Below are 27,224 nucleotides of genomic sequence, written 5' to 3'. Positions count from 1 at the left end.
CTATGATTGCATGATTTTCTTGCTGCCTCTTTTTGGCTTTTGGCTTTTGACTTTTCTGTGTTGGCCTGTTGATTTTCCTTTTTTTCATTCTGATAAACCAATGCCAGGTTTATGATGTATGCTAGTTGACGACTGACATGACCTTTACGCTAAGACTTGCTGTTACACGTATCAGAAATCTTTCACGGGAGGTATATGGCTGGCCGTAAGCTGCGTTTCGATTAACAGATGTTCGATACTCCTGTGCATTTCTCTTGAGCGTAGGAATTTCCTCCCCCAGTTACCCGGGAAGAAAGGGGGCAGAGGCCGGCGCGGAGACTTTTCTGTCTTCTCTGGTCCAACATTCACCCGTACATCTTCATTTCATTCGTTCTCGACACAGACCATTTGTAAGCGGCGGACAGGGCCTCTTTGTCCGAGTGAAACCTTGGTTCCTCGTTTTGATTTTCTTCGCTAGGTAAATCGGGCTTTGGGTGTAGTCGGTATGACAATGACGAGACTGGATTGGTGCTCCGTGCCGCTCTCGGACACTTTTCAAGCTGGCCGCCGTTCCCTGTGGACTTCCCACCAACCCTTGAACCTATATTATTGTACCTAGTTTCAACTAGGTACAATGGCTTGTTGCGTGATGATGTTGACATCTCTTTCGACCGAACCAAGCGCAGCCTATTGGTCGGTCAGGTGTCTTTTATGACGTGATTGTCGGCGTCGATTGTGTGTGTGTGTGTGTGTGTGTGTGTGTGTGTGTGTGTGTGTGTGTGTGTGTGTGTGTGTTTGTGGTGGGTGGTGTGTGTACGTGTCGATGTGAAGAATAACTTACCTACCTACCTACCTTACCCGGGCACCTGAAGATATAAAGTCCCCGGGGACGGTACAGTGAGGTATGTGTGCATTCACTGTCCGGTCCGATACTGAAGAATCTCTTCTCATCTCCTTCTTCTTCTCATCATACGCAAAACACCAACCGGCCGTTGTCGTCGTCGTCGTCGTCGTCACCCACCCAACTTCCCACTCCCACTCCACATCCCCCTCCCCCTTTCCATGCCAGCCTCGCGCCTTTAGTTAACACTTTACTGGGGTGCTGCACTTGACGACGAGTTACTCACCTAGGCACAAGGCACCTCCTTTACTATTGCCACAGTCCCCCACTGTCAGGAACGAACCATGTCATCACCGGCGAGCAAAGTTGCACTCATCCTCGGCGCTGGCCCAAACATAGGCAAGCACGTCGCCGGCGCCCTCAGTGCAAAAGGGTACAAAGTCGCGCTGGCGTCTCGGACAAACCACGGCACGGCAGGAGACCAGATCTACGTCCCTGTCGATCTGGCCCGGCCCGACACTGTCGCCGGGGTGTTTGACCAAGTCAAGGATCAACTCGGTGCACCACCGTCGGTGGTGGTTTATAATGGTACGTGAACACGGCCTCCGACCTTCTTCTTCTTCTTCTTCTTCTTCTTCTTGACAGTGTCAATCCTGTCGATCCGAGTCGACCTGCTACTCGAGACTCATTTGGTTTTGTCTCTATCCACCGTTTTATTTTTCACTGGAATGACCTCCTCCGTGTTTGTTTCTCATATCCAATCCAGGAGCGCTCCGTATTCCCAACGACGCCGCGGACCCGTTGAGTACCTCCTCGTTCAAGATCCAAGACTACGACGACAGCGTGGCCGTCAACACCACGTCGGCCATTGTCGCCCTGCAACATGCCGTGGCAGGGTTCCGCTCCCTCCCCCAGTCTCCGAATGCCACCGCCGAAACCAAGACGTTCATCTTCACCGGCAACATTCTCAACGTGGTCCCGGTCCCGGGCGTCTTGACGTTCGGCGTCACCAAGGCCGCCACGGCGTACGCGATTCGAAACCTGGTCGAGACGAAGGCGTATGAAAAGGACGGCGTGAGGTGAGTACCCAGCTACTCTGGTTCACCGTCCGTCCCATGGCCTTCCCGTTCTCGCACACTGCGGCATTGCTCGGCGGTGTCAAAATCTCATACAACAGCGACGTAACGATACATCCTAATGAATGAGGAGGACTGACGCTGACGACCAAATCAACCATCTTTCTAGATTCTACTACGCGGACGAGCGTGCCGAGAATGGCGGTCCGGTGTTCAAGGACATCGACGGACCGGCCGCCGCTGTTGAGTATCTCCACCTCGTCGAACAAAAGGATCAAGGGCCGTGGTTACACACTTTCATCAAGGGGAAGGGGTACAAGGATTTCGGAGAGCGGCCTTGGACACCTGGACAGAAGTGAGCTCACTTCAGGTAATCAAGAGACACAAAGAATTGCAGGGCCTCAGTTAATTCGATTTTACGATCAGCGGGTTTAGTATACGGTGATCTCAACCCGCGTGAGCAAGATACGCTCTATGCTCTGCATTCAACGGAGACACGAGACTGTCAACGCAGTATCTGCAGATAAGTAGGTAGTCGTATCGGGCCACAATCAAAAGCAACTTTGAAGAATCAAGAGATCCTTATGGTCCATGACCTTTTCTCATTGTGCTATTGTCTTTCTGATAGAGTTTGGACCATTCTATCTTATCAAGCATCAGGTCGTTAAAGACACTTTAAGCATTTCTTCGATAATCATTCCGAATGCACCACTGTGAGTTCTATTCTCGTCGGCAATCAACGAGCCTGTGCTTCAAATCTCAGTACGAGTCAAGCAACAACCTACACAAAGTGCAGATAGTTGAGGGTCAGGTGAAAGAGAGTCAAAGGCCTTTTGGCAGGATTCGAGATGTTGTCACAGAGGTCGAGACACTGCTACAACCATCTCACACTCTAGAGCCTTACCAGCCGCCGCCTGAGGTCGTAGCAGGGACAGCATCAAAGCCACCACCGCCACTGCCACCGCCTTGCTCCCAGCCAGCCTGTGCAGAACCACCGGTATCGTTGCTCTCCCAACCACCGCCATTGCCCGCGTCGGTATCTGGAGCCTTATTCTCTTGGCCGCCGTTGTCGGCTTGAGCTTGAGGGCATCTACCGCGACCATGACCCTTCTGCTGGCTGCGGCGAGTCAAGTTAGCAAACGAACGGCAACATGCTGCCACCATCGGACGGAGTTCATCGACTTACCAGACGCTGCAGGTGACTTCAGCCCAGTTGATCTTCTTGCGTGGTTGCTCGCACTCTCGGGAGACATGACCTTCCTCACCACAGTTGTGGCAGGTCTGCTTGCGTGGATTGGGACAGTCCTTGGAGATGTGATCCTCCTCGCCACAGTTGCGACAAGTGCGCTTCTCACGGTTGGGACAATCTTTGGCCAAGTGGTCTTCTGCCTCACAGATCTTGCAAGCACGGCTGGGCTTCTTGCGCTCCTGAGTACAGTCACGAACACGATGACCCTCCTCTCCACAGAGGTGGCACATGACTTTGGGCTGCTCCTTCTCCATCTTGTCTTGAGGGCAAGCCTTGCTCTTGTGACCGACTTCCCCACAGTTCTTGCACATGTCGACACCACGATCGAGGGGAGTACCAGCGTCGGACAGCCGGGCGAGGTTTTCCTCGGGAGTTGCAGGCCACTTGGCGACGAGTGCAGGGCGTTGAGCTTTGTCGGACTTGAAGTAGCTGACAGCATACTTCTTGCCGATTTCTCCTTGAAGGTTGACATTGGTCCAGGTAGGGCCATGATCCTTTTCCTATGGGCAAAATCAGTTGGAGTGGAATGCTGCGCAGATGGGACTCTTTACCATTGCAATCAGGTAGATGTTGAAGCCACGCTTGCGGAACTGTTTCTCAAGACGAGGGTAGGTGTAATCGGGAGCAACCTTGGACAAGACCTGCACGGCCTCCTTGAAGTCACCAATATCACGCTCATCGCTGGCCTTCTTGAGCGACTCCCAAGCTTCATCCTCAGACATCTCGGCAACATGGGCATTGTTCATGACTTTGGGGTTCTTGCATTCCATGGCTGTGTGGCCTGTGTCTTGTCAACATGGAGTCCTTGTGAGCGTTTGATTTTCCACATACCCTCCTGCTCGCAGTTCTTGCACTTCGCCACATAGGTAGGACAGTCATCGATGCGATGGCCTCGTCATCTTGTCAGTAATTGCAGTCTTGTATCTTGCTTCAGGTCATAGCCACCTTCCTGACCGCAGTTGCGGCATTCACCCTTGAACTTGCGCGGATTCGGGCAGTCGGACTTGGACTAAGAGAGATTGATCAGTATCGACGGCGAGTTGGAGAAGTATTTGCCTACATGGCCTTCTTCACCCTGGGAAACGTCAGTACTGTCAAAAGAAGTGAAAGTGATACGAATTGGTACATACACAGTTGAAACAAGCACCCATCTTCTTGGGCTCAGGGCAATCACGCGCGAAATGGCCATCTGCGAATCTCAGTTTCGGCTTCAAAATATTGACAATAGAACTCACCTTGACCACAGTTGCGGCATGCACCTCCGGAAGCATCTTGGGCGAAGTTCTCATTGCCGTCATCCCCGAAGCCGGCACCATCAGTGGCTGGACCACCGGAGGAATCAGTGAAACCGGCAGCTCCGTTGCCAACAGTGTTGTCGTTCCAGCCTGCGCCGTTACCAGCAGCACCACCATCCCAACTTGGGGCACCTGGTAAAGGTCAGTCAGCTTCAGATTTATTTCATATCTTTGCAGGAAGGATTGACTGCGGTACAACATGGGTCTGGAAATTCTTCAATACGCCAAAGTTCAGACTGTTTCCAACAAGGAGTTGTAGCACGCCTTGTTCTTCTTCGATATCTTGTTATCCAATCCATGGTGTGTAGTTTCAAGACAAGGAGAGGAGGATCTGAGTGAGAAGCAGAAAGAAGACAACTCACCTGCGGACTGAGCTGGAGTGTCCCAACTCATTGTTGCTGATTTTCGGCTAGTTTGAATGTCAGCTTCGTCTCAGGTTTTGCCTCGTCTCTTAGATTGACTTACAGAACTTCTGGATACCAGCAGAGGTTCGAGCTGTTAGCGAAAACGAGAGCGAAGGATGAGGGTAGAATTGAGAGGTGAAGTGAGGAGATTTGGAAGGGAAGAGACTTCCAGTTGACGCGCTGAGGCTACAGGAAGGTGAAGCAAAGCGCAAAGTCAGAGCCCAACTAAGAGATTGGTGCGTTGGATGAGTCCTGATGTGCCTACACGAGACTGAACAAAGAGGTGGTCCTAATTCTCAAAACACCGCGAAGAAAACCAGGCGCATCGCCATCACCAGCGCAAGCACACCAAGGGACAGCATATGATCTTCACCAGCAGCCAGCAGACAGCAGCAATATCATATAATGCTCACGGGATTTAAGACAACCTCCCTTTCTTCATCTTTGTCAGGCTCAATGCAAATATTGACGTCTTTGAATCCATCCTTCGCAGTATGAAGCTGTGCCAGCCTTGTCAGTACCTAAGACAAGAGTGCCTTATCCCAGATTGCAGATTCCTGCAAGAACTGCCACCTGCAGAGTAAACATCTGGGTACAGAACGCGCTTGTCGGATGCCCGCAGGCTCCATTCCATGACAATTCGAAGCTTCTCTGGATATTGTATCGAGGGGGGTGTGTAGTCAAGTTTAGGATTTTCGAGTCGGGAGATTAATAAAGCAGACGAGGCTGACTCAGCTTGGAGCCAGAAGACTTGTCGACTTTGTCGACTTCATCCCTAGACAGTCGACCTACCGAGAATCTACTTTCTACAACACAGCATCTGCCTCTCCAGCTGCAGTCGGTGAGGACGGTAAGTGATAATTCATAAGCGAGGTACACCGACAGCCCAGCCATCAGAGGCGCGGATTGAAGCCCAATATGCACGCTGGGCCAATCTTTGCTCGCTTAATCTCAGCCTCAACGCAACGAAGGCGCAGTCGATTTCTCCTGCATGAGGCACACTCGTCTTTACACATCAGCCTATCTACCACTAAATCCCATGTCTTCCTAGAAATCTTTCTTCTACTTATCGTATCATGGTCACTCATCTTTCCCATCTGATCTTCATGTCCAAAGGAGCCTGTGGAAGCCGATGGCCGCCTTCGGATTCTCCGCGGGTGATATTATCACTTCTATCAATCTTATCAAGGATGTGATCAAAGCCTTACGATCCACGCGTGGAGCTAGCTGTGAGTATGTTGATCTCACTTTCGAGTTGTATGGACTCCAAGACGCGCTTCGGGAGATCCAGATTCTGCATCCTCAACTCGAGCAAGGATCTTTGCAGGCATCACTTGCCGCTGCAGCTCAAAAGTGCCAGGCGACAATCGACAACTTCATAGAGGGTCTGAAGAAGTACCAGCCATGTCTGGGCAATTCAAATGGGGAGTCACATTCATGGCGAGGTACATTGCGCAAGATTCAATGGCAAATATGCAAGAAAGACGACATCGTCAACTTCAGGGCAGAAATTGGCTCCCATTCTCACAGTATCCACATGTTATTGCTGAACTACCAAGTGTACGGAAGAACTGGAAACATGATGAGTTCTGACTGACATCTCCTAGCCAAACCGCACAGCTTCAACGCAAGACCTTGGAAGAACAAAATGCTGACCTGAAAGATAACACCGAGGTGTTGAAGCAGCTCGAGGTGGCCGTCCATGAAACAAAAACGGAATACGGAAACCTCTGTCGCGACGTCCAGAACTCCATGGCTGTAATTACCAACATTGAACGGATGGGACAGACCATTATGCAAGTTTCGTCCCGTCTTATTTTAGACTGTCAGCTAACGTAGAGAAGCGCTTCCGGCTACCAGACCCTGCATCTCCTAGAGTCTCTTCGCAATTCAATACCAGCACCAGTGCTCCTTCAGAATCCTATCATATTTAGAGACGCATTGGACCGGGTTGCACCTATTCATCTCGACTGGATCGACTCCTGGGAAGCCTTTTTGGCTGTATTGAGGCTGCGGTTTGAAGACGTCGGAGCGCAGAAGATTAGACGCGGAGAGTTCATCCTGCAAGACCCAGCGGCTGGTGATATCGACTTCTCACGGCCTTGGAAGGTCTGTTTCTCTCCTGGACAGCAAATTGAAATGTTCGTTACCTCAAAGCGCAGGGAGAAGGTCGGCAACGCGACCTGCCCTGTTTGCCGGCAGGAACATGTTGGCGATTCTTCCGTCGAGATCGAGTGGTATGTTGGCCAGTATGATTCAAAATCGTGACGCTTGGCGCTTTCTCTGACAATTCCTTCAGTGAGCGATGTCACAGAACGTTCCGTCGGGTGATCGATCTCGAGCACGAGATCCTTCACGGTAATTCAAAAGCCGAGAGACAGGTGTCTCGGCTTGATTCTCCGTCTCGGACCCAAGCACCCATCCCAGAATCTTCAACGATTAGAGGCAAGTGCAAGAGGGTCTATGACAGCTATCTGGACGACGTTGAAGAACCCCTCGGCGCGTTCAGACGTGTTCGTATCTTGTGTCGGAAGCCCCCAGAGCCGTTTACATATTCCGAAACCTTGCGGAACCCCATACGTCTTGATGAAAGAGAAGAGCTCGCTATCGTAGTCTTTCCAGGACCTGTCCGCATAATTGAAATTTACCAGGACGATGAACTTCGGGCGATCAACCGTGCTCATATCACATTACAACTTCTCTAGCGTTCAGGGGCAACTAATCTCTACCACGATGTCTGGAATGGTGCTGAGAACCCTTCGAGTTTTACATATAATTGAGATCTACCAGGACCTACATTCTAGCTTGTAGATACATCCAAACTCCTCTCTTCTCAGAACAGTCAACTGAAATGTGTCAGCACAATAAAGTCGATAAGTGGGCGGTGGATGGGCTAATCTGCGTGACTTGAGATGTAGAAAGTCGATCAGATTCACCTGCAGGTGTCGAAGAGTGTAAATGTATCAGGACGTGCCACAAGCTCGATCACTCCTTTACGTGGAGATCTTTGCAATGCGGCACTAAATGTTAAACACACCACATACATGAGAACGGTGTGACCATGGGTGACAATTGAGGTCAATGGGAAAAGAAGAAAGCCAGATACAGGACATGTGCATAGTTTTTATTCGCCCAGAACAGTACGTGGTTTTCTCCTCAAGCACCTAGGACACACCAAAGCAGGCCATGCAATTTCGCCTTCTAACTACCTTCCACGACTTAACGCCGGCGTGGCTTCAACAGTGGACTGCGGCAAGCCAATTCGTGCGATTAGCAATAAAGTGAAATATTCCTCATCATTCATACTCCCTGTTGCACAAGAGGCACATTTACAATCCTCGAACCCATAATCTCAGCCCACTGGCAGCAGCGCCAATTTCGCACACTTCGCAGATCTTGCAGACTTGTCCCTTGTACTGGCTCTGGTACTTCGCACCATCGAAAGGACACGACACACTCTGCGACCCAGTATAGATTGGCGTATAAGAAGCCGCACAAATTTCGAACTCGGCAAATTGATCGTATTCAATGTCGATCTTGTCGCTCGAGCCGGAGCGTTCAGCCTGCTGTTTGACTTTCTTTGCCTGTGACTTTGTTAGCACCTTTATTTATGACGTCGAGCAGTGTGTAATACTGACCTGTTCAAGCAACTTCGGAGCACCGCCGTTCGCAAGTACTCGGTTAGCAAAGGAGAGGGCACTGGAGAACTGTTTATTGGAGAAAGCCAGTTTCATGGCTGCCATAAGTGCAAGTTGTCGATGAGGAACGTCCAGCTTCGGCACGGTGAAGTATGCTGACAACTCCAATTGTCGCTTGAGCTGTTCTTCCGAGTCACCACCTGCCGTGGCAAGCTGTCTCCTCTCCAGTTCGATGCTCATGGCGAGGGTATACTCCATTGACTTTGCGATCAAAGCCTTTGCTTCATCCACTTCAGCTTCTGAACTAACTACATTCACCAGAAGTTTTTGCAGAATGGTTCGGAAAGTGACAACACCACTTTCAAGTTTGTTGGTTCGCATAGCAGTATAACCCTCCTGTAAGTCCGCACTGCTGAGAGAGTCTAGAGTCTTGGGAATAATTGGCAGCACCTTCCTGCTGTCTGTCTCATCAACGTTACGACGGACGTAATTGAGGATAGGAGGTAATCCGGTATTGGCGGGTAGATAGGTTTTGGAAGCTTGATAGATCTCAAAAAATCTGGGTTTGAGAGGGGTGAAGTTGACAGCACCAATCTGTCGGTTGAGCAATTGCATAGCGCTCTCGAATGAACCCGCAGCGACGTGGTCAGCAGCGAGAGGGGAGTTGCGTGCCCACATTTCGGCTTCCGAGCTACCGGGTCCAGCCGCTTCGACTGCAGTATCAGGGCTGTCAACGTTCACAAATTCGGAATCATCCCCGGTGGTATCGAGGCCGATGTCATCGCCCATGTCCCATCCTTCCCCGGCTTCGGCTTCATCTTCGATCGTAAGACCAGCGCCATCCGCAGTGGTAGGGACATCTTCATTCAAGAGGTCATGTCCGTCGTCATCCTCAACAGTGCCTCCAACCTCGCCGAGTAAGGCCTTCTCAAATGAGGAGTGAGAAGCCTCCTTAACTGGCCAATTCGCCTTGTACGTAGGCACAACGGCTTTGGGAGGTACAAGTGCTTTGCCAGATTCCGGCATCGATATTTGATCTTCAGTGAGGCCGCACAACTCAAGAATGGACTGGCACTCCTCCGTCAGGCCATGTGTCTTTGCTGTCAGATAAGCCAGAGGGTAGAGATCGATTTCCTTGAACATTTGGATGCGGCTTTCGACGTCACCCAGGTAAAGAGCATTTTGGAAGCGTGACACAAAGTCGCTACGATGCTCTGCAATCTTCGCCATTCTTGTAAGCTTCTCCTGATCACCAGTGCAGAGATAAAGGAAAGAAAGCTTGTCGAAATTTCGAAGTTTCTGGTATGTCATCTCAACGGTCTGATGGTTACCATGGATAAGAGCTTCAGCCCCGAGACGAGTCCAAATCTTCGGTCGGTCAAGCTCTTTGGCCATCTCGGTTGCGACCTCTAGGTTACCACACTCGATGGCCAGCTCGAACCTTGTCTGCGGGTCTTGGACGAACTGAAGTGCGATTTCAGGATAGCCCTTTTTCTGCACATAGGCAATGATGCTCTGTCCAACCAGGCTTGAGTTCTTGATAATTTGAAGCATTTCGTCGTAATTTCGTTTGACTAAGGCAAGCTTGAAGCGGTATTCTGTTGGGTCGATGCTCAGAACCTTAGGTTTAGCTGCTCGGTCGAGACAATACACGTTGCGACCTTTGACCTTGACCAGGTATACCGTCTGATCAAGAGTTCTCAGGATGCCATTATCACCATTAAGAAGAGTGTATTTGATGTGATTCAAGGTCGAGTAGAGCAAGACACCTGAGTCATCCCATGTTGCGCTCTTGATTCTGATGGTTTCATGTAATGTGCTGACTTGTTCAAGATTCTTGTTCACAATTGTGACGTTGTGTTTGCTGAGCAGAGCAGCATATAGACCATCGTTGGACCATGAGACATATTTGACCCCCGCCACAGCTAGCTCGGCGAGCTGCTTCTTCTGCTGGATATCGTAGAGAATAACGTTCGATGGACTCAGAAGTAACAAGCATCCAGTACCACCGTAACTGATATCGGTGGTCCCAGGTGTTGGGGCTTTGAAGGCCTTTGTGGTGGAGTTGCTCAAGTCTTTGATCTCCACCTGTTGAGTCGAGGAGCTGAAGACAGCGAAACGGTTGCGTGCGACAAAGACGGCAGCATTCCCGGATCCTCGCTTAATATCTGTTGGGTCCGAAGCACCGGTAGCATCTCGAGGAAGTCCAATCAGTTCGTAGCTACCACTGTCTGACGGTGATGTGACCAGTATGGAACGCTCTGCAGGGTTGTATGACAATGTCCGAGGAGGCACCCAATTGCTCCCAAACTTTCTAAGTGAGAGCAGAGAGGGCGACTCTGTGTTCTTTGTAAAATCGTAAGAGCGGACATGCTTGTCCTTGGTAACATAAAAGAGCTGGTTCTGATAAACTGAGGATGCTGGCCGCTCCCGTTCAAGCTTGAAGACCATAACTCCGTTGTCATGTCCGGCAGCAAAAAGGTTGATCTCCGGATGCGCAGCTATCACCCAAAATCTGTCGTTCTCTCTCTTAAAGGATTGGACGGAGGTTCTCTTATTTAGATCCCAAACTCGGACAGTCTTGTCTTCGCCCACCGACAGAATCAAGTCCTGGTGGGGATGGAAGAGACATGCTGATACATTCTGGAAATGACCTCGACATGTGTCAACTTCCCATGCCTTTGTTTCGCTCATTCTCCACAACTTGACCAGGCGATCATCACCGGCTGAAACGATCAGTGGAAGAGTTGGGTGGAACGCGACCCAGTTGACGCCTCGATCGTGACCTTCGAGGACGAACTTGACCACTGCATCGGTATTGCCAAACATATCTGCTTGTTGCTGGTTTGCACGCGCCATTTGATCTTCAAAGCTCATTGAGGTTGGAGCTGAATGCTTCTTCCTGAGACCTGAAATATCCCATACTCTTACCGACTGATCAAGCGAGGCGGAGACGATGAGGTCTTCCTTCGGGTGGAATTGCGCGCACATAGCGTAATGATTGTGACCGGTCATGGTGCAGACTGCAACTTGTTAGCTATCCAAGCTGAGGGCTGGAAGCATGATGAACATCGAACATACTCAGAGACCGATTCTGCCAATTCCAAATTCTGATCGTTTGATCGTCTGATGCGGAGAGGATCCAAGGGAGCTCATGATGGAAAAATACTGTGCGGACATAGTCAAGATGGCCATTGAGAGTAAACAGACATCTTCTCGATTGGTACGACCAGACTTTGATCTTGTAGTCATCTCCGCCAGAAACGAAGAGTGGTTGGGTCTTGTGGAAATCAATGCCGCGAACTGGTCCGTCATGCTCCTCAAACCGATCGATCAATGTGCCCATGCGATAGTCCCATAGTCTGTAGGAAGCGGTCAGTGTTAATGTTAAAGCTCGGTTGCGCGCTGGTGTATTTACTGGATAGTGCTACTGTGCAAGCTGACCAGGATCCATGGGCGTTTTGGATGGAAAGCAAGGCCCTTAGCACGACTGCTTTTGCTTTCAAACTATGCGGTCCGTCAGTTATAGAGCGTGTGTAACGGGACAATAGTGCTTGCCTTCGTGAGCATTGAAGGGGACGCCATGTTGACAGATACACAGGACCACAAAGAGAGAAACTATGGTAGCTTCAGGGCGTGCTCATCATCAACATGAGTGGGACGTTCCTTCGCCTTTGGAATGCCACCTAAAATAAGAGGTGACTGAGACTTGTAGTTTGTATCTTTTTGTCCTTCATTGGAAAAGGGCAACGTGTCTTGGAGCCAGGGGAATTTGGCTGCGGCCCGCATGGCGCATGTCAGTGTGGAGAATTGCGGAAGGTGTAGCGAGGACCTGCAACTTGGCCTTTCGTTCATTTCACCCGCCGACTCACCCACCAACAACACCGAAGTTGACAGGGTGGCCGAGCAGTGGCAAGTACTAGAGATTACTACTCGTGTTTCTTGATTCTACTGCGTTGTGTCTGTCTTGCCTCATTCTACACCGTCCCGCGAGCGATAACCAAAAGATCAGCTAGTCGCCTGACCGCACACTTGAATCACCATTACTGCGACCTCCAGCATGCATTGTTAGACCAGACGTGACAAATAATACCGGAACAATGGATCAAGCACAGTACGATGCGATCAAGGATAACTGGGCGGAGGTTGAGGACAGAGATGGGGTCAGACTTAGTTGGAATATTATTCCTTCTACGCGCATGGTGCGTACCTGTCTCGCGGCTCGCAAATGGTGGTACTGAACTTATCTAGGAAGCGAACAGGCTGGTAGTGCCTGTGAGTGTTATGCTCACACCTCTCAAGGTTGGTCGACCCCGAAGTGCTGTCCGGTAGGCTTGATATGCTAATCACTACGCAGGAGCTCAATAAGCCCCTCCTAAACTACGAGCCTGTCACCTGTAAACCTCCATGCCGAGCCGTCCTCAACCCGTTCGCGAATGTTGATGTACGGGCAAAAATATGGATTTGCCCCTTCTGCCTCCAGAGAAATCAGCTTCCTCGTCATTATGGAGATATCAGCGCCGAGAATGTGCCTCCAGAAATGCACAGTCTGAACACGACCGTGGAATACCAGCTCGCTCGACCAGCGCCCACTCCACCTATTTTCGTTTATGTTGTTGATACTGCAATTGAGGAAGATGGATTACAAGCCCTGAAGGAGACGCTTGTCATGAGTTTGTCTCTCCTCCCAGCCAATGCTTTGGTAGGTCTGGTTACATTCGGAACAAATGTTGCTGTGCATGAAATTGGATACACGGAATGCCAGAAATCCTATGTTTTCAGAGGAAGCAAGGATTACGCTGCGAAACAGGTCCAGGAAATGCTTGGTCTATCGGCGCCAGGTCTAAGACCAAATGTCCCGCCTCAACAAGGACGGCCTCCTCCACCAATGGGACCGGCAGCACGGTTTCTACTTCCTGTTCAGCAAGCAGAATTCCAGATCACAAATGCAATCGAGCAGTTACAAAAGGACCCATGGCCTGTTGCGAATGACCGCCGACCACTGAGGTGTACTGGTGTCGCCACGAGCATTGCAGTTGGTCTCTTGGAAACCTCTTTCCAGAACGCTGGAGCGAGGATCATGCTTTTCGCTGGCGGCCCAGCAACCGAAGGACCTGGTCTTGTGGTGGCGCCCGAACTGCGAGAACCTATTCGATCACATCATGACATTGACCGTGATAACGTCAAATACTTCAAGAAGGCGCTCAAATTCTACGAAAACCTTGCTAAGCGAACGGCACACAATGGTCACATCATCGATCTTTATGTCGGTTGTCTCGATCAAGTTGGTCTGCTTGAGATGAAGAACCTCGCAAACTCTACCGGCGGTCACATGGTCTTGACCGATAGTTTTACCTCTTCACAATTCAAGCAGTCTTTCGTCAGAGTCTTCGACAAGGATGAGAATGACAATCTCTTGATGGGCTTCAACGCATCCCTTGAAGTTGTTACCACAAAGGAACTAAAGGTTACTGGCCTTATTGGTCATGCTGTGTCACAAAATAAGAAGTCAAGCTCAGTTGGCGAGACCGAATGTGGTATCGGAAATACCTGCTTATGGAAGATGTGTGGTATTGACCCTACTTCAAGTTATGGCGTCTATTTCGAGGTCGCAAACCAGGGCGGCCCGACCCCAATGCAGCAAGGCCCGCAAAGAGGCATGATGCAATTCTTAACGTATTACCAACACTCTTCGGGTCAATATCACCTGCGTGTCACTACCGTCGCCCGCAATCTCAGTGGACCTGCTGGGGATCCGACCCTGGCACAATCATTCGACCAGGAAGCCGCTGCTGTGCTCATGGCTAGAATTGCAGTCTTCAAGGCTGAAGTGGATGATGGACCAGATGTTTTACGATGGGTCGATCGAATGCTGATCCGACTCTGCTCGCGATTTGCCGACTACCGCAAAGATGACCCGACGTCGTTCCGTCTCGACAAAAACTTCACCCTATATCCACAGTTCATGTTCCATCTCCGCAGATCTCAGTTCCTCCAAGTCTTCAACAATTCTCCAGACGAGACGGCTTTCTACCGGCATGTGCTTAATCATGAATATGTTGGAGACTCATTGATCATGATACAGCCAACGCTAGATTCGTATGGCCTTGAGCACGAAGGCGGAGTCCCTGTTCTGCTTGATTCTGCATCGATTCAACCTCAGACGATTCTCCTCCTCGACACTTTCTTCCAGATCCTCATCTTCCATGGCGAAACCATGGCTGAATGGCGAAAAGCAGGTTATCAAGAACAGGAAGGTTATGAGAACTTCAAGGCAGTCCTCGAGGCTCCAAAGGAGGATGCTCGAGAGCTGGTCCAGGACCGTTTCCCTCTTCCCAGATTCATCATTTGCGACGCTGGTGGATCTCAAGCCCGTTTCCTGTTGTCTAAGCTCAACCCATCGACCACTCATGCCAGTGGTGGATATGGAGGCGTTTCCCAGACCGCACAGACCATTTTCACAGACGATGTCTCGTTACAGACATTCATGGATCATCTCATGAAGTAAGCTCTCCTTTGTCTGTATTTGGTTTTCTTTGCTAACCTTATTAGGCTCGCTGTATCCGGGTCCAGCTAGAGGCAACGTTGCAGAAGACATCATACCAGGTACAAGGTGCGATCATCGGGTTCGGTGGTCCGCAATATGTGACGAGGGGACCGCCGTATCCTCTATTAGAAAATCATGGTCTGGTCAGGTGCCTTGGAACAACTGATGTATGGAGGCAAACTGGTAGCAGACAGACTTTGTTGAATGATACTGATGGAGACATAAGATCTACGTCTCCTTTCTTCCACTGACGAGTGCCACACCGTCCGATAAGTGCGAGTCTGTTCTATTCGCATTGTCGGTGTAGTGCCTTCTACATGTCCGCGTCGTGTCATCAAGATACTTCGTAGCACATTGCCATTGACAAATTTGGTCCTCAAGCTTCTATACTCTTGGTGAGAGAACGTAGTGAGAACACTCGGGAGGAGTTCGAGTCAATCTTACAATATCATGGGAAGATCAGAAGTGGCTACAAGGCCTGTGTGGTTTTTTCTGCGCTAAGTTACTGAGTACACGTCACACTCCTGGACAGCTTTGGGTACGACATCTTGATCAAGTCCTATTATTTGGTGATACAGAATATAGAACTCTATGGCTTCTCACCCAGGATAAGCTGCCGTAGAGTCTTCTCAGCCTGGGGCGGTTCTATTTCGCTCCTCCGTGGATGTCTCATCATTTGACCCATTAAGAACTGGAGTTTCCCAACTTTGCCCTTCTGAACGATCTCTTTGACAGTGTCGGGGAACCTCTCAATTACGTCGGTGGCAATGACCTCGTACTCCTCTGGCGACATCCTAGTGAAGGATAAATTTTCGTCTCGGATAATGGTGGAAACTGTACGTCTGTCTCCTTTGAAGAGGAGCTTCAGTATCAACTTCGCAGAGGGCCCCTTGATCTCGCCTTTCCGTAGGTGATGGATGATATGTGCCAGAGATCGGGTTGGAACTCTACGGCTTGACCAGGGACTCTCATCTACTGAAAAGAGGGAGCCGAGTTCGTGTAGGACCCAATTCCCTGCTAGTTTACCGACATCCCTAGGAGATTCGGTTTTGAAGCTGAGATTCAACAGCTCATCGACAACTTCCTGGAAATAAATCAACCTTTCACCGTCGTCAAGGGATTCGAGCGTTCTTGCGTCTGTGAGTGAAAGTCCATACTGTTTGATGAGACGGCGAACAAGAACCTCGGGGGTCGGAGGCAAAGTCTTGGAAAGGTAATCGACAAGTTCCATGTCAAAGCACAACGGAGGGACGTCAGCGTCAGGCATGTATCTATAATCGACTTCGCCCTCCTTGCCTCGAAGCCTTCTGGTTTCATTGGGGTGTGTCATCGACCAACCTCTGGTTTCCGGTTCAACCCTCCCTCCGGACTCCAGCAGTTTGATTTGGCGGTCTCTTTCTGCGGTGATGGCATCCTCAATGCCCTTGAAAGTGCTGAGATTCTTGATTTCGGTTCTTTGCCCAAGGCCAGAAACACCGCCATATGCAAGCCCTTGATCGCTACAGGTGTTGCGCCGCCGGACCGACACGTTCACGTCGGCTCGTAGTCCACCTAGCTCCATTCCAGTGGTGACAGCATCAACAGCGTACAACAAAGCCTGGACCTTGCGGACGTATGCAGCGGCATGTCGTGGGGAGTGAATGTCGGGAAGGGATATGATCTCGATTAATGCATGACCGCTTCGATTGAAGTCCAACAATGTTGTATGTTCGTCTTCCTCCTGACTTCGTGCCGTATCTTGTTCCAACTGCACCTGCTTTATGCGCACGTTGATCTGCTCTCCGTCTGGCAAGCCATCGTCCGATGATAGAGTGATCCGACCATGTCTTGCGAACGGGTGGTAATATTGAGTTATTTGGTAGCCTGCAGGCTGATCATGGTAGAAGTAGTGTTTTCGATCAAAGTAGCTGACCGGTTCGACGCGGCATCCTAGCACAAGGGCGGCTCGGAGGGCCGGGAGCACGACAGCTGGTTGGAAGACAGGCAAAGTCCCAGGCAAAGCAATGTCGAAAGCCGCAACATTTGAGTTGGGCTCAGTGCTTGGTGTTGTTGACGCAGCTGCTCGGAATCAGTATAAGTTTGACTTGATAGAGACTGGCAGCACATACAGGAAAACAGCTTTCTGGCAGTATTCAACTGGGCATGAATTTCAATACCAACAGTTAGTTCCCAGTCGTTGAGAGTGTCGTTACTATTGAATTCTGGAGAGCTTCCAGGTGCTTTCGCCAACTTTGCCGATTTCGCAGCTTGCTTCAACTGCTTGCGAAGAGGGGCATGGGCCTCCTCCCACGGCGCATGGAAAGCATGAAAGGTCCGCAGTTCAAGGAAAACATGTCTGCTAACCAGAGGCCGCACGCTCAGTTCACGACACGGGAGGACAGGAAGAGAGCGGCGTGCGGACAATGGACGCATACATGCCATCCATCTTCGCTGCATAGGCTGTCGGGACTCCCAACGGCGGCGAAGTCAGGGCGGTGGTATACCGATGCAAATAGTAGCCACTGCTAAAGCAAGAGATATTTCTCGACAACTTGCACTGGCGTGTGATATGCCTCGCCATATGACGACCTTCTGGTTCACCGTAGGCGCCACGTTCAAAAATCGGAAAAATATCCTCCGAAGCTCCGAATTCGCAGCGATGACAACACCGACAACATTTCGTTTCTAGGGCATGAAATGTTTATAAACGACGAACACCTGGTAGATACCACGCATTTACTGGAAGAAGCAAGCCAACGAAGCAGCACAGTTTAGTATACCAATCTTACCAACCATCATCAGTATCCTGGACGGACGCGCAACTATATCTTGCAAGTCCTAGGTGGGTTGTGCTCCAAATCACAATCACCATTGGCCTGTTAAGCAATCACTATCCTCATACACCTTAAACGGTCACACTTCTCTGCGACGCATAATCAGATTTTGCTTTTATTCTCTATCGGGGTATGATGTCTGGTCATGAGTTTGACGGCTCTTTCCCCTGCTCAACGCCTGATTTCATTCCCTAAGGTCTTGCCTGGACCAGCATCCAGGTCTTTTGCAATGGCTACATCACTTGCTATCGCGTTGCTCCTCGGCGCTGGCACGCTTTACATATCAAGGTCTTATATCTTTTCAAATTCTGAGTCTGATGACAAAACAACGACATCTGAAGAAGACGACCATTCTTTGCTCAAGAACCATGTTGCGTCTCGCTGCTATGAGACCGAGCATGCTACCTATCCTTCTATCAGAACTTTCTATCACCCACACGCCCATGCTGAAAAACTTCAGGCTATAGCGGACTTGCCTCTACTAGTCTTCATTCATGGGCTGGGTGGTTCTTTGCCTCAATTTACGCCGCTTTTCGGTTCGTTGGTCAACGTCGGCCCATGCTTCGGCATAGAACTACCCGGTCATGGTGCGTCCTCGTTCGCTCCCCGGGACTACAAAGCGTACTCATTTCAGGCATTTGAGGCCTTGTGGCGGAAGGCAATTACAGATATCTGTCGTGAGAAGGGTCACAAAAAGGTTGTATTTGTGGCACACAGCCTGGGTTGTTCCATTGCGGCATCTCTTGCAACAGATTCAGAGCTATCCATCTCAGTTGAAGGAATCGTTGGAATCTGCCCTAAGGCGTGTCCACCAACGCAATCTCAGGTGGTCTCGGCCCGCAAGTTCCTCTCTCTGCCAGACTTCGCTCTGGATGCACTGCGATTCCTCGACCGAAAAGGGGGCGTCAATTCAAAGAGCGTTGAAAGGATGGCTGGTAAAGGCGCTAAGATCGATCTTCGTCGTTTACAGTTGTCCTTCAACAAAAGCTTCAAGACTCCTGTATGGAAACGCTCAACACTCGGCTGCCTGCCGCAATACGACGAGGCTGGTATTCCGCACGGCGGAATACCCGGTGAAGAAGTATGGTCACGGATCAAAGTCCCACTTTTCCTGATTGCAGGCGAGTCCGACACAGTGACAAAGGCAGAAGAAGTGCAAACAATAATTTCATACTTGCGCAGGCCATCTCAAACCAACATCAAAATGACCACAGCAGCGAAAGCCGTCCCAGTTGCGGACGATTCAATAACGAACAAGACCATGTCAAGCGTTGATGAGTCTGACGCCAACGCCACTGCCACCACCTCCACTCCGGAGGATGACCAGACAGCATCTGACCACCACTACGGGACTCTCCCGTCAACGAGCGAAATGTCTAGCCATAATGCCGCGATTGTCAAAACAGCTGTCCTACCCTCTCCAGCCGCCCATGCTCTGATGTATGACCATAGCACGTACCGCACTGTTGCAGGGCTGATCGAGGACTTTCTTTCTCGTTACGTCTCCCCACAACTCAGTCTAGGCTGGCAACTCCAACAACTCACAACATCCGGCAAATGGGACGTCAAGAACTTACAGAAATGGCAGAACGTGATGCCTGTGTCAGGACCCATAGGTCCAAACGGTCTCTTTCGCGCGCTCAAGACATTGCGCGAACAAGATCCCGTACACACACCGAGCGTCTTTCTAAAGAACTGGCGCGACCGCATCTTCGCCGTTATCGACATCTCCCACGATAGTCCCGTCTACGACACCCAGGCCCTCGAACGCGGCGGCATAGAGTACCACAAGTTTCCGACAGTGAGTAAAGTGCCCCCCACGCCTGTCGAGGTTAAGGACTTCATTGCCCTCATTGACCGGCTACGGGGCGAGCCAGGCCACGACGATAAAGCGATCGGCGTACATTGCCACTACGGGTATAACAGGACGGGGTTCTTCATTGCGTGCTATCTCATCGAACGAGAAGGGTACAAGCCGCAAGACGCACTAGACGAGTTTGCCACGGCAAAACCACCCGGAATCAAGCATGATCATTTCATTGACACTTTGTTCATGCGTTACCATGTCGGACTGAGACGGGCAAGTACGATAAAGTAAAAGACAACCAGATATAGAAATCTACGATCCTTTTCCAAAGGGGTATGACTGATCTAGGGCAAGAGAACGAACACTACGAGGATGAGTGTTCGGCGTTTATGCGAGGATAGCCGGCGCGTACACAGCGATACTTAGTAATATGATTAGAGAATTGTGAATTCATGACTGTTGCGCTTGCGGACCAGCGATCTTTCCGACCCTGAAAGCGATTCCGGTGTACTATCCACATCAATGGTGTTGATGACAATCATTTGACCCATGGTTGCGGTCCTCAGTATCTCGAGCAATACACAGGCTAGATTGTGAAGCCCCGATAAATAAGACACGCCTCATGTACCTGTGCCACGCTGAATCAAAGGAGGTTGAGTGAAAGCCTTTCGCTGCGACCCTGGTCGCTGATCAGCATCATCTCGATCGTTCCGAGCGATCAAAGTCTCCCAGCACACCACTGCTACAACAGCTTCAAATCGACAAAAGACTTGAGCACGACCGAGTCGATCCGGGACAACCACTCCTGCTCGAATACCTGTGGGCCGCCGTTGCGGTCTATGGTCGCGCGCAGCGCATTCGCAATGAACTGCCTGATGTTTATGCCGTAGATAGGATCAGCATTACTAATCACTCTCTTCCGGCTGTCTTCAGGGGTGTGGTCAGGCCACTCGGGCACATCTCCGGGCGTGTTATGCCAGAGATAGTCGCCCTGGCTCTCCTCGGCGGCTTCCTGGCCCAGCTCGACGACGATATCGGTCCAGATGGTGAGCAGAGACTGCAGGTTTTCCAGCATGAGCGTGGAAACGGGAGGGCCAGAGACGGCAAACAGACTGGTCAAGGCAATGACCTGCAGTTTTTTGCGCAGGATGTCCCCTATACTGTCGATGGACTGGAGCCATTCGGTCAGGAGCCAGTGCATCGTTGTGGGAGAAGAAGTCGTGGTGACGTTCGTCGCAAGAATGGCCTGTGAGGTTTGTTCTGGTAAGAGGATCACCGCCCGCGAGAGCACGGTGAACAGTGTGGTCTCACCTGGCCCAATGATATCTGGAGGTCGTTTACTAGGTCGAGGATCCTCGTGGTACTCGTACGCTTCTTTCAGTAGACCAAGCAGGGACGAAAGATAGCCGGTATTGAGCATGGAATCAAGGGCATGCATAAGGGCCTGCCGTGAATCGTGCTGGCTATACCCTTCCACTGAGACAGTCGCGATCAAGTACTCGATGACATGGGGAGCCAAAGCCGCATCGCGAGCACGGCTGGATGCCAGCATCGGCAAGAGGGCTTTTGACGACGTGAGTAGGGGCGTTAAGAATTCCGGCGCTAGGATCGTGGTCGGCGAGAGGATGGTGTAGGATTCGATGAGCTCAAAGATCTGCCGCAGGAGCTCGCTGCCAATGTCGAGAAGAGGTAGTAGAGAGTGAGAGAGCTTCAGTAGCTCCGGCGATGCCTGATCAGACGGAGTCTGTTGAAGGATAGCGGCCCACAAGTCGAGTGCTTCCTCCAAGAGATAGACAATGGCTTCAGACTCGGGCTGTACTGAGTCGTGGATGATGGGTAAGATGGCATTGTGGTAGGACAGGCTCTTCCGTCCTAGACTGTTGACGATAGCAGTAATCATACTCAGGATTGCCTGTTTCATCAGATGCTCGTCTCCTGAACCAAGCCATAGTGGTGGCAGCATGGACATTATGTCCTGAGCGTATGGCTCTATTTGACCTTCCAGCTTGGTCACAGCTACCCTTACGGTCTCAAGCAATGCCATCTTTGTCTCAGACAAGTCGGTCTCTGCTATCAAAGACATCAAGCCTTTCAGGAGAGGGTCGGCGTATGGCTGGAAGTCAGTGAACTTGAACTCAAAGGGTTCCAAAACAAGGCGAAGCTGGCGACCCGCGGTGACCCGAACAACATGATCGTTAAGCTGCTCACCGCTCGCGATCAAGTGGGTGAATATCTGATAGACGGCGACTCTGTCAATCGTCTCGGGCTTGATCGGTACCCACTGACCAAGCAATATCGCTATCCGCCGTCGTAACAACCTATAGTTGGGTTGATTGATTTGCACTTCAGGGACGAGTGTCGTCCGGAGAAAGGTGTTGAAATCAAAGACGTCCTCCAAGCAGGCAGCGGAGATACCAATAGCGGAATACAGGCTGTCCTTCAGGAGGATGTTGGTGTTTGTCGTCACCGCGTATTGTCGGAACACATCGAGTAATCGCGGGACAAGCAACTCTTTGAAATTGATGACAAGGTCAAGAAAGAGTTTTTCCGCACAAGAGCGGCTAGAGAACTCCCATGCATCAGCGATCTCCTCCTCTCTTTTCTCCCATTCATCGGGTTCTTCCTCCCACTCCCTCAGATCGGAAGGGCGCAGAACAAAATACTGCGTAACCAGAAGTTCCATGAGCTGAATAACAAATGCATCAGTCAAGACGCTACTCTTGACAAACTCCACAGCCTGTTTGCGTTCTTCCTTGTCTTGTGGCGTCTGATATTTGAAAGTCTGGACTGGGTGGAAAACCATTTTGCAGCAAGCGCGGAACAAGAGCAACGCTTTCAACGACAATTTCTCTATCGGGGATTCGTCCGTGACATCTCCGCTACGATACACCGCCCAGTCGAAATTGCCTTGAAGAGCGGGTTTGGCGTCATTGTGGTTAATGACAAGCCAAGCATGATCCAAGATATCCGCGCATCCAAGCAGTACGAATGAGGCCGGGTGGTTGCGCGCCATCTCGAGATAGAGCTTTGATAGTTGTAGAAGATGTTTCAAACGCATGGCCTTCATCTCCGAGGATTCTTCAAGATTCAGTTCTTTCCAGAAAGCCTTCTGCTCAGAATGCAGGATCACCCACAGGTGCTTGACCACGTCGTGTCGGTGAGGGCTCTCGAAGCCTACAACCACCAAACGTCTCAGGATTTTTAGTCCTGAATAGCTGTTGGGATCGGCTTGCATGCTTCCCAGGCTAGTGTGCCAGCCCGACGCCAAGGAAGTGTAGACGTTCAAAAGGTCGCTCACAAGTCCATCTGACTCTTGCTGGAGACTTTTCTTGGTACGCTGGAGCCTCCCGGACGCCAGCTCCTTGACAACTTGTAGTGTGATCATAAAGATGTTCGAGGTGTAGAGGTTGTCGTGGCCAGCTGACCGTATGTGCTGTCGGATGACTTGAAGAATATCGGGCCAGTCATGAGGAAATTCATACCGCACAATTTTTGCTACCATCAGCGCGTTCTGGAGAGCCAGAGCTGGCACCGGCTCTCTTAACCCAGCATCGATTGACCTTGTTTTGATCTGCTGCTTTTCATCCTTGTCAATAGAATGTGTCGCAGTCTTTCGCCAGTATTTGTCAATCCCATTCTTGAGCTGGATAATCGCTTGAAATCTGACATCTTTGGGGAGAGCGAGATCGGCATAGATGTCTTGAAGCATGGAATAGTACATAGGTGTCTTTTCCCAATTCAAAAGCTGCTGTGTAGAGACTTTCAAGGCCTGAAAATCATGATGTTGAGCACTGAGGAGGGTGCTAATTACCAGTCCCCTGGACAGAGGATTGGCCTCGCCTTCGGCTTCAATGGTAAAAGAAGGCATCTTGATATTCGATTTTCATCAGACATCAGGATAGCGCAGCATCCGTGCCAGAATCAAAAAGAGAGAGAACAGCAAAACGCCTAGGCATACGATTTCGAACAAAAGTGTATCAGAACAAAAGGCATCAAAGGCTGATGTTGAAACGGCTTCAATTCCTTTTACTTGGACGTTCACCAATAAAAGAGACGAGCCTCGTCAGCCTAGTAAATGTTTTGCTGGCGGGTAAAGATTGTCGTCATACAAAAAGTTTTCTTCTCTGAATACACTCATTCACCTGCAAAAGGGCCCGATAGATGTCGGTCAGACTTGTTGATTTTGCAAATATTCCCAACCTCGGTTCAACCCTGCGGTCGGTTTATCATGGCTTCTCTCTTTCGTGTACCGATTCCTTCTTTCAGGCTCTCCCTCATGGGTTCTTGACCATGTCCTCTAGCAGCTTTGCCGCTGCCCAAGAGCGGATCCTCGCGCGACAGCATGTCAGACAACAAGAGTCACAAGCTACGAATTCCCGAGCAATTCCTCCTCCTGTTCGTTCCTTGACTCGGCTCACTCATTCCTTGCGCCCCGAGCTGTCAGCTTTCTGGTCGACATTACTGGACTCCGAGGGAACCCGCCCTGCCTTTCGAGTGGGCCAAGTGGATGCTGAACTGCTAGACGAGGAACTGTTGGGGTTGTTGAAGACGCAGGTCGGAGATGCCTTGAAGTATCTAGGACCGCATCTCCAGGATGACTGGTCGCAAGAGATCCTCCTTGGACTCAGAGCGGTTTTATTCAAACTTTCTATATGGGATAACGATGCGTCGTACGGAGCTGCACTTCAGAACCTGCGCTACGCTGATGCCCGTAATTCGAGTCTCGCCCTTCCGAAGCCAACGCGATGGCAGAAAGCTCTCTATGGAATGGTAACGGTTTTTGGGAGATATGGGTGGGACAAATGGGAAGATTGGCTCATCGACCAGGAGCGAGGATACACGGCACCAAGTGAAACAGTTCAGCGGTTGATGAGGTTGACCTCTTTCGCTTCAACGGCTCACTCGATAGCCGCATTCTGTTCCTTTCTAGTGTTTCTGGTCAACGGGCGTTACCGTACTCTCACAGATCGCTTGTTACGGTTGAGGCTTGTTTCACCTTCCAATCAGGTCAGCCGAGAGGTCTCATTCGAGTATCTGAATCGCCAGCTGGTCTGGCACGCGTTTACGGAGTTCTTGTTGTTCCTGCTACCGCTCGTGGGAATCAGTCGGTGGCGTAGATGGTTAGCGAGGGCTTGGAAAAAGACGAAAGATGCGATGCGGTCAGAGTCGACTGATGAAGACGAAGGAAAAATCAAAAGCGGACCTTTATCGTTTCTGCCAGAGAGAACTTGTGCCGTATGTTACGAGGAGCAAAATCCTACATCGACATCAGAGGCAGAAATTCTTGGGGCCAACACGGGTGCTGGAGGCGGAGTCGTGGGCTCAGCCACAACAGATGTGGTCAACCCCTACGAGACAATTCCTTGTGGCTGTATCTACTGCTTTGTTTGCATCGCTAAAAAGATTGAAGCAGAGGAAGGTGGTGGATGGACCTGTTTACGATGTGGTGAAATCATCTATAAATGCCAACCCTGGAATGGCGATATTGTTGTCCCAAAAAAGACCAGTCAGAAGAACGGAAAGTCAGTCGGATTCTCTGTCAGCGAGCAGGTCCATTCCGACGAGTTGGAGGAGGAAGAATCTTTGGATGAAGCCCCAGAAATGATGGAATCCAATCTCATCTCGAGTCAGTGGTCGATGCCAGAAGAAAGCTCTTCATCCGGCTGAAAGGCGGTGCTGCAAACGAAACTGGATGCAACACGACAACAAGGCAAAGTCCCTAACTCAGGCTGTGAACAAGAAGATACTAGCCAAAATAACTCCTACGGGAGACAGTCCGGACAAAATCGGATCTCGATTGCGGTCTTTCCAACAACAATGGCCCTGGTTCATAGCAGTGACAGCAGCCTGGCTATCCTCCAAACTCGGCTTGAAGCTTTGAGAAGCTTCGTTCAAGTATACACGGTGCCATCCTTGATGAGACCCAAATAAGTTTCCTTGTCATGTCCGGGGATGACCTGGCCTTTCGTCGTCCTCTCCAGCTGCTTCAGTCGTTGCGTGCTCTGGAACCACGCTGGATGATCTCTTGCCAGCCAACCCTGTGGGATACCATCGCGCCACTGACAAGCTGTCAATATCAAGGGGAACCCGACACGGCCCACAGAAACTTACATTCTCAATGACGTGGCAATGATCACTAATGAAGAGGAAAGTGCCACTGTCTGGCATGTTGATTTGCATGCCAATCAATCCTGGAAAATCTCAGTTCCAGCCTCAGAGTGGAGCTTTGATACATACCGTCTGTATGTCCTGGCAAATGGTGCAGGGTAATTCCTTGACAGAAATCGAATGTGCGCTCATCGAAAGTCTTCCAGTTGCTAGTTGTTGTCAGCGTCCGTCCTGACTCCCGGCTTTCAAATCCAGGACACTCACAGGCTCAATTTCAGGTAATGCTCCATGTACACCCCAACATCAGCACCAGTTGCAACGGACCAGAAAGCGGCTCTCAGTTCTTTGTCGTGGACCCAGATTTCGACGTCTTTTCTGTCGAGGAAGACGTCCAAGCCCCCAGCATGATCTAGATGCAAATGGCCTATGATGATTTTCTTGATATCCTCCAGCTTATTGCCTGTTGCTTCGACGGCGGCCTGTAGCTCATGGCGAGGCTCGTATTTGATGCGGGCGAAGACATCTGCGATTTGTGGCCCCCATACTTCCGGATAGTCTTTCCCGCATCCCGTCTCCCACAAGATCAGGCCTTCGTGGGGGTGTTCGATCAGAACACAGAACACTGGCAGTTCTCGACGCTTGTTAACAAAGGATTTGTCCTTTGTACTCAGTGTGCTCGTGTTCCCGCCTCGCACTACGAAGGCTTCATCGCATTCCAGCCAACCGACCTCAAGGATATGGAACTTGGTCCCCTTGGGACATACGTTAGAAATGTGGTTTGGCACAGCCCCACGGTCAAGTTGGGCTTGGATGGCAGCCATGATGAACCAGATTCGGAGGATTCGGACAGGGTAGAACAACAAGATAGCTTCCAGGAGGCTACAGGGGAAACGCTTCAAAACTAGAATTGCTTCTATGCGAGGATCCGAGGGAGATCTTGTTATACTGAGAACCCCCGCATTTCTGCGCTTGCGGCGCCTGGGTGAAGGATTTAAAGGCGGCAGCCGAAAGCCGGCGGAAGACAAACTTGTGGCGTCTTCCGAAGGCGGATATAAGGTGGAGAAGCTCAAGGCAAGTCAATGAGCCTCATTAGTTAGAGCGAACTCGGTAATGTCAGCAAATCTGACGACATCGACTGATCGTCTCGGCTTCGCACCAAAGGGAAGATGGGAGAAGGAATAGGAGGAGGAGGAGTGGCATTTGGGGGGGATCGACGAGGAGAGGAGGAGTAGGAGGGGAAGCAGACAGAATACTCGTTACCTAATTAAGGTAATGTACCTAGTGTACCTAATGTTTCTAATGTACTGTGCGTACCTGGTACTTATCATCTACCTCACCTGGGATACCCTTTCCGTGTACATAGGTACGTTTCTCTTCTATGGTGGTCGGTGTCATTTTCGAGGGCGGGGAGACACAAGGTACATCAAATCTCGTCCTCATACTCGTACTCGCACGCGACACCAGTAG

At 50.5% G+C, this 27,224-nt stretch overlaps 10 protein-coding genes across 10 annotated transcripts; 5 read left to right on the top strand and 5 right to left on the bottom strand.

Moving 5' to 3' along the window:
* Positions 1 to 1,164: 1,164 nt before the first annotated feature.
* Positions 1,165 to 2,255, top strand: PV08_10712 (uncharacterized protein; the record flags this gene model as incomplete). Its single annotated transcript, XM_016385026.1, has 3 exons — positions 1,165 to 1,408; positions 1,587 to 1,899; positions 2,066 to 2,255. The coding sequence occupies 3 exons, from the start codon at positions 1,165 to 1,167 to the stop codon at positions 2,253 to 2,255; spliced, it is 747 nt and encodes a 248-aa protein (XP_016231628.1).
* A 541-nt stretch (positions 2,256 to 2,796) lies between these two features.
* On the bottom strand, positions 2,797 to 4,833 carry PV08_10711 (uncharacterized protein; the record flags this gene model as incomplete). The annotated part of the gene is made up of 9 exons (XM_016385025.1): positions 2,797 to 3,013; positions 3,083 to 3,645; positions 3,697 to 3,926; positions 3,977 to 4,036; positions 4,091 to 4,154; positions 4,206 to 4,220; positions 4,276 to 4,334; positions 4,381 to 4,572; positions 4,803 to 4,833. The coding sequence occupies 9 exons, from the start codon at positions 4,831 to 4,833 to the stop codon at positions 2,797 to 2,799; spliced, it is 1,431 nt and encodes a 476-aa protein (XP_016231627.1).
* A 1,143-nt stretch (positions 4,834 to 5,976) lies between these two features.
* On the top strand, positions 5,977 to 7,549 carry PV08_10710 (uncharacterized protein; the record flags this gene model as incomplete). Its single annotated transcript, XM_016385024.1, has 4 exons — positions 5,977 to 6,404; positions 6,452 to 6,649; positions 6,689 to 7,081; positions 7,144 to 7,549. 4 exons carry the CDS (start codon positions 5,977 to 5,979, stop codon positions 7,547 to 7,549), a joined length of 1,425 nt encoding a protein of 474 aa, XP_016231626.1.
* Positions 7,550 to 8,173: 624 nt separating this feature from the next.
* PV08_10709 (uncharacterized protein) lies at positions 8,174 to 11,828 on the bottom strand (the record flags this gene model as incomplete). The annotated part of the gene is made up of 3 exons (XM_016385023.1): positions 8,174 to 8,428; positions 8,483 to 11,505; positions 11,564 to 11,828. 3 exons carry the CDS (start codon positions 11,826 to 11,828, stop codon positions 8,174 to 8,176), a joined length of 3,543 nt encoding a protein of 1,180 aa, XP_016231625.1.
* Positions 11,829 to 12,582: 754 nt separating this feature from the next.
* PV08_10708 (protein transporter sec23) lies at positions 12,583 to 15,059 on the top strand (the record flags this gene model as incomplete). Its single annotated transcript, XM_016385022.1, has 4 exons — positions 12,583 to 12,684; positions 12,734 to 12,784; positions 12,840 to 14,986; positions 15,035 to 15,059. The coding sequence occupies 4 exons, from the start codon at positions 12,583 to 12,585 to the stop codon at positions 15,057 to 15,059; spliced, it is 2,325 nt and encodes a 774-aa protein (XP_016231624.1).
* Positions 15,060 to 15,618: 559 nt separating this feature from the next.
* Positions 15,619 to 17,450, bottom strand: PV08_10707 (aspartyl/glutamyl-tRNA(Asn/Gln) amidotransferase, B subunit; the record flags this gene model as incomplete). Its single annotated transcript, XM_016385021.1, has 2 exons — positions 15,619 to 17,087; positions 17,138 to 17,450. 2 exons carry the CDS (start codon positions 17,448 to 17,450, stop codon positions 15,619 to 15,621), a joined length of 1,782 nt encoding a protein of 593 aa, XP_016231623.1.
* A 621-nt stretch (positions 17,451 to 18,071) lies between these two features.
* PV08_10706 (uncharacterized protein) lies at positions 18,072 to 19,940 on the top strand (the record flags this gene model as incomplete). Its single annotated transcript, XM_016385020.1, has 1 exon — positions 18,072 to 19,940. One exon carries the CDS (start codon positions 18,072 to 18,074, stop codon positions 19,938 to 19,940), a length of 1,869 nt encoding a protein of 622 aa, XP_016231622.1.
* Positions 19,941 to 20,391: 451 nt separating this feature from the next.
* On the bottom strand, positions 20,392 to 23,517 carry PV08_10705 (uncharacterized protein; the record flags this gene model as incomplete). Its single annotated transcript, XM_016385019.1, has 1 exon — positions 20,392 to 23,517. One exon carries the CDS (start codon positions 23,515 to 23,517, stop codon positions 20,392 to 20,394), a length of 3,126 nt encoding a protein of 1,041 aa, XP_016231621.1.
* Positions 23,518 to 23,939: 422 nt separating this feature from the next.
* On the top strand, positions 23,940 to 25,316 carry PV08_10704 (uncharacterized protein; the record flags this gene model as incomplete). The annotated part of the gene is made up of 1 exon (XM_016385018.1): positions 23,940 to 25,316. The coding sequence occupies one exon, from the start codon at positions 23,940 to 23,942 to the stop codon at positions 25,314 to 25,316; it is 1,377 nt and encodes a 458-aa protein (XP_016231620.1).
* A 224-nt stretch (positions 25,317 to 25,540) lies between these two features.
* On the bottom strand, positions 25,541 to 26,578 carry PV08_10703 (uncharacterized protein; the record flags this gene model as incomplete). Its single annotated transcript, XM_016385017.1, has 4 exons — positions 25,541 to 25,708; positions 25,761 to 25,840; positions 25,887 to 25,966; positions 26,022 to 26,578. 4 exons carry the CDS (start codon positions 26,576 to 26,578, stop codon positions 25,541 to 25,543), a joined length of 885 nt encoding a protein of 294 aa, XP_016231619.1.
* Positions 26,579 to 27,224: the final 646 nt, after the last annotated feature.

The sequence above is a fragment of the Exophiala spinifera genome, assembly GCF_000836115.1.
Source record: "Exophiala spinifera strain CBS 89968 unplaced genomic scaffold supercont1.8, whole genome shotgun sequence".
NCBI lineage: Eukaryota > Fungi > Ascomycota > Eurotiomycetes > Chaetothyriales > Herpotrichiellaceae > Exophiala > Exophiala spinifera.
The sequence above is the reverse complement of the archived record's forward strand: the minus strand, read 5'-3'. Positions and strand labels throughout refer to the sequence as shown.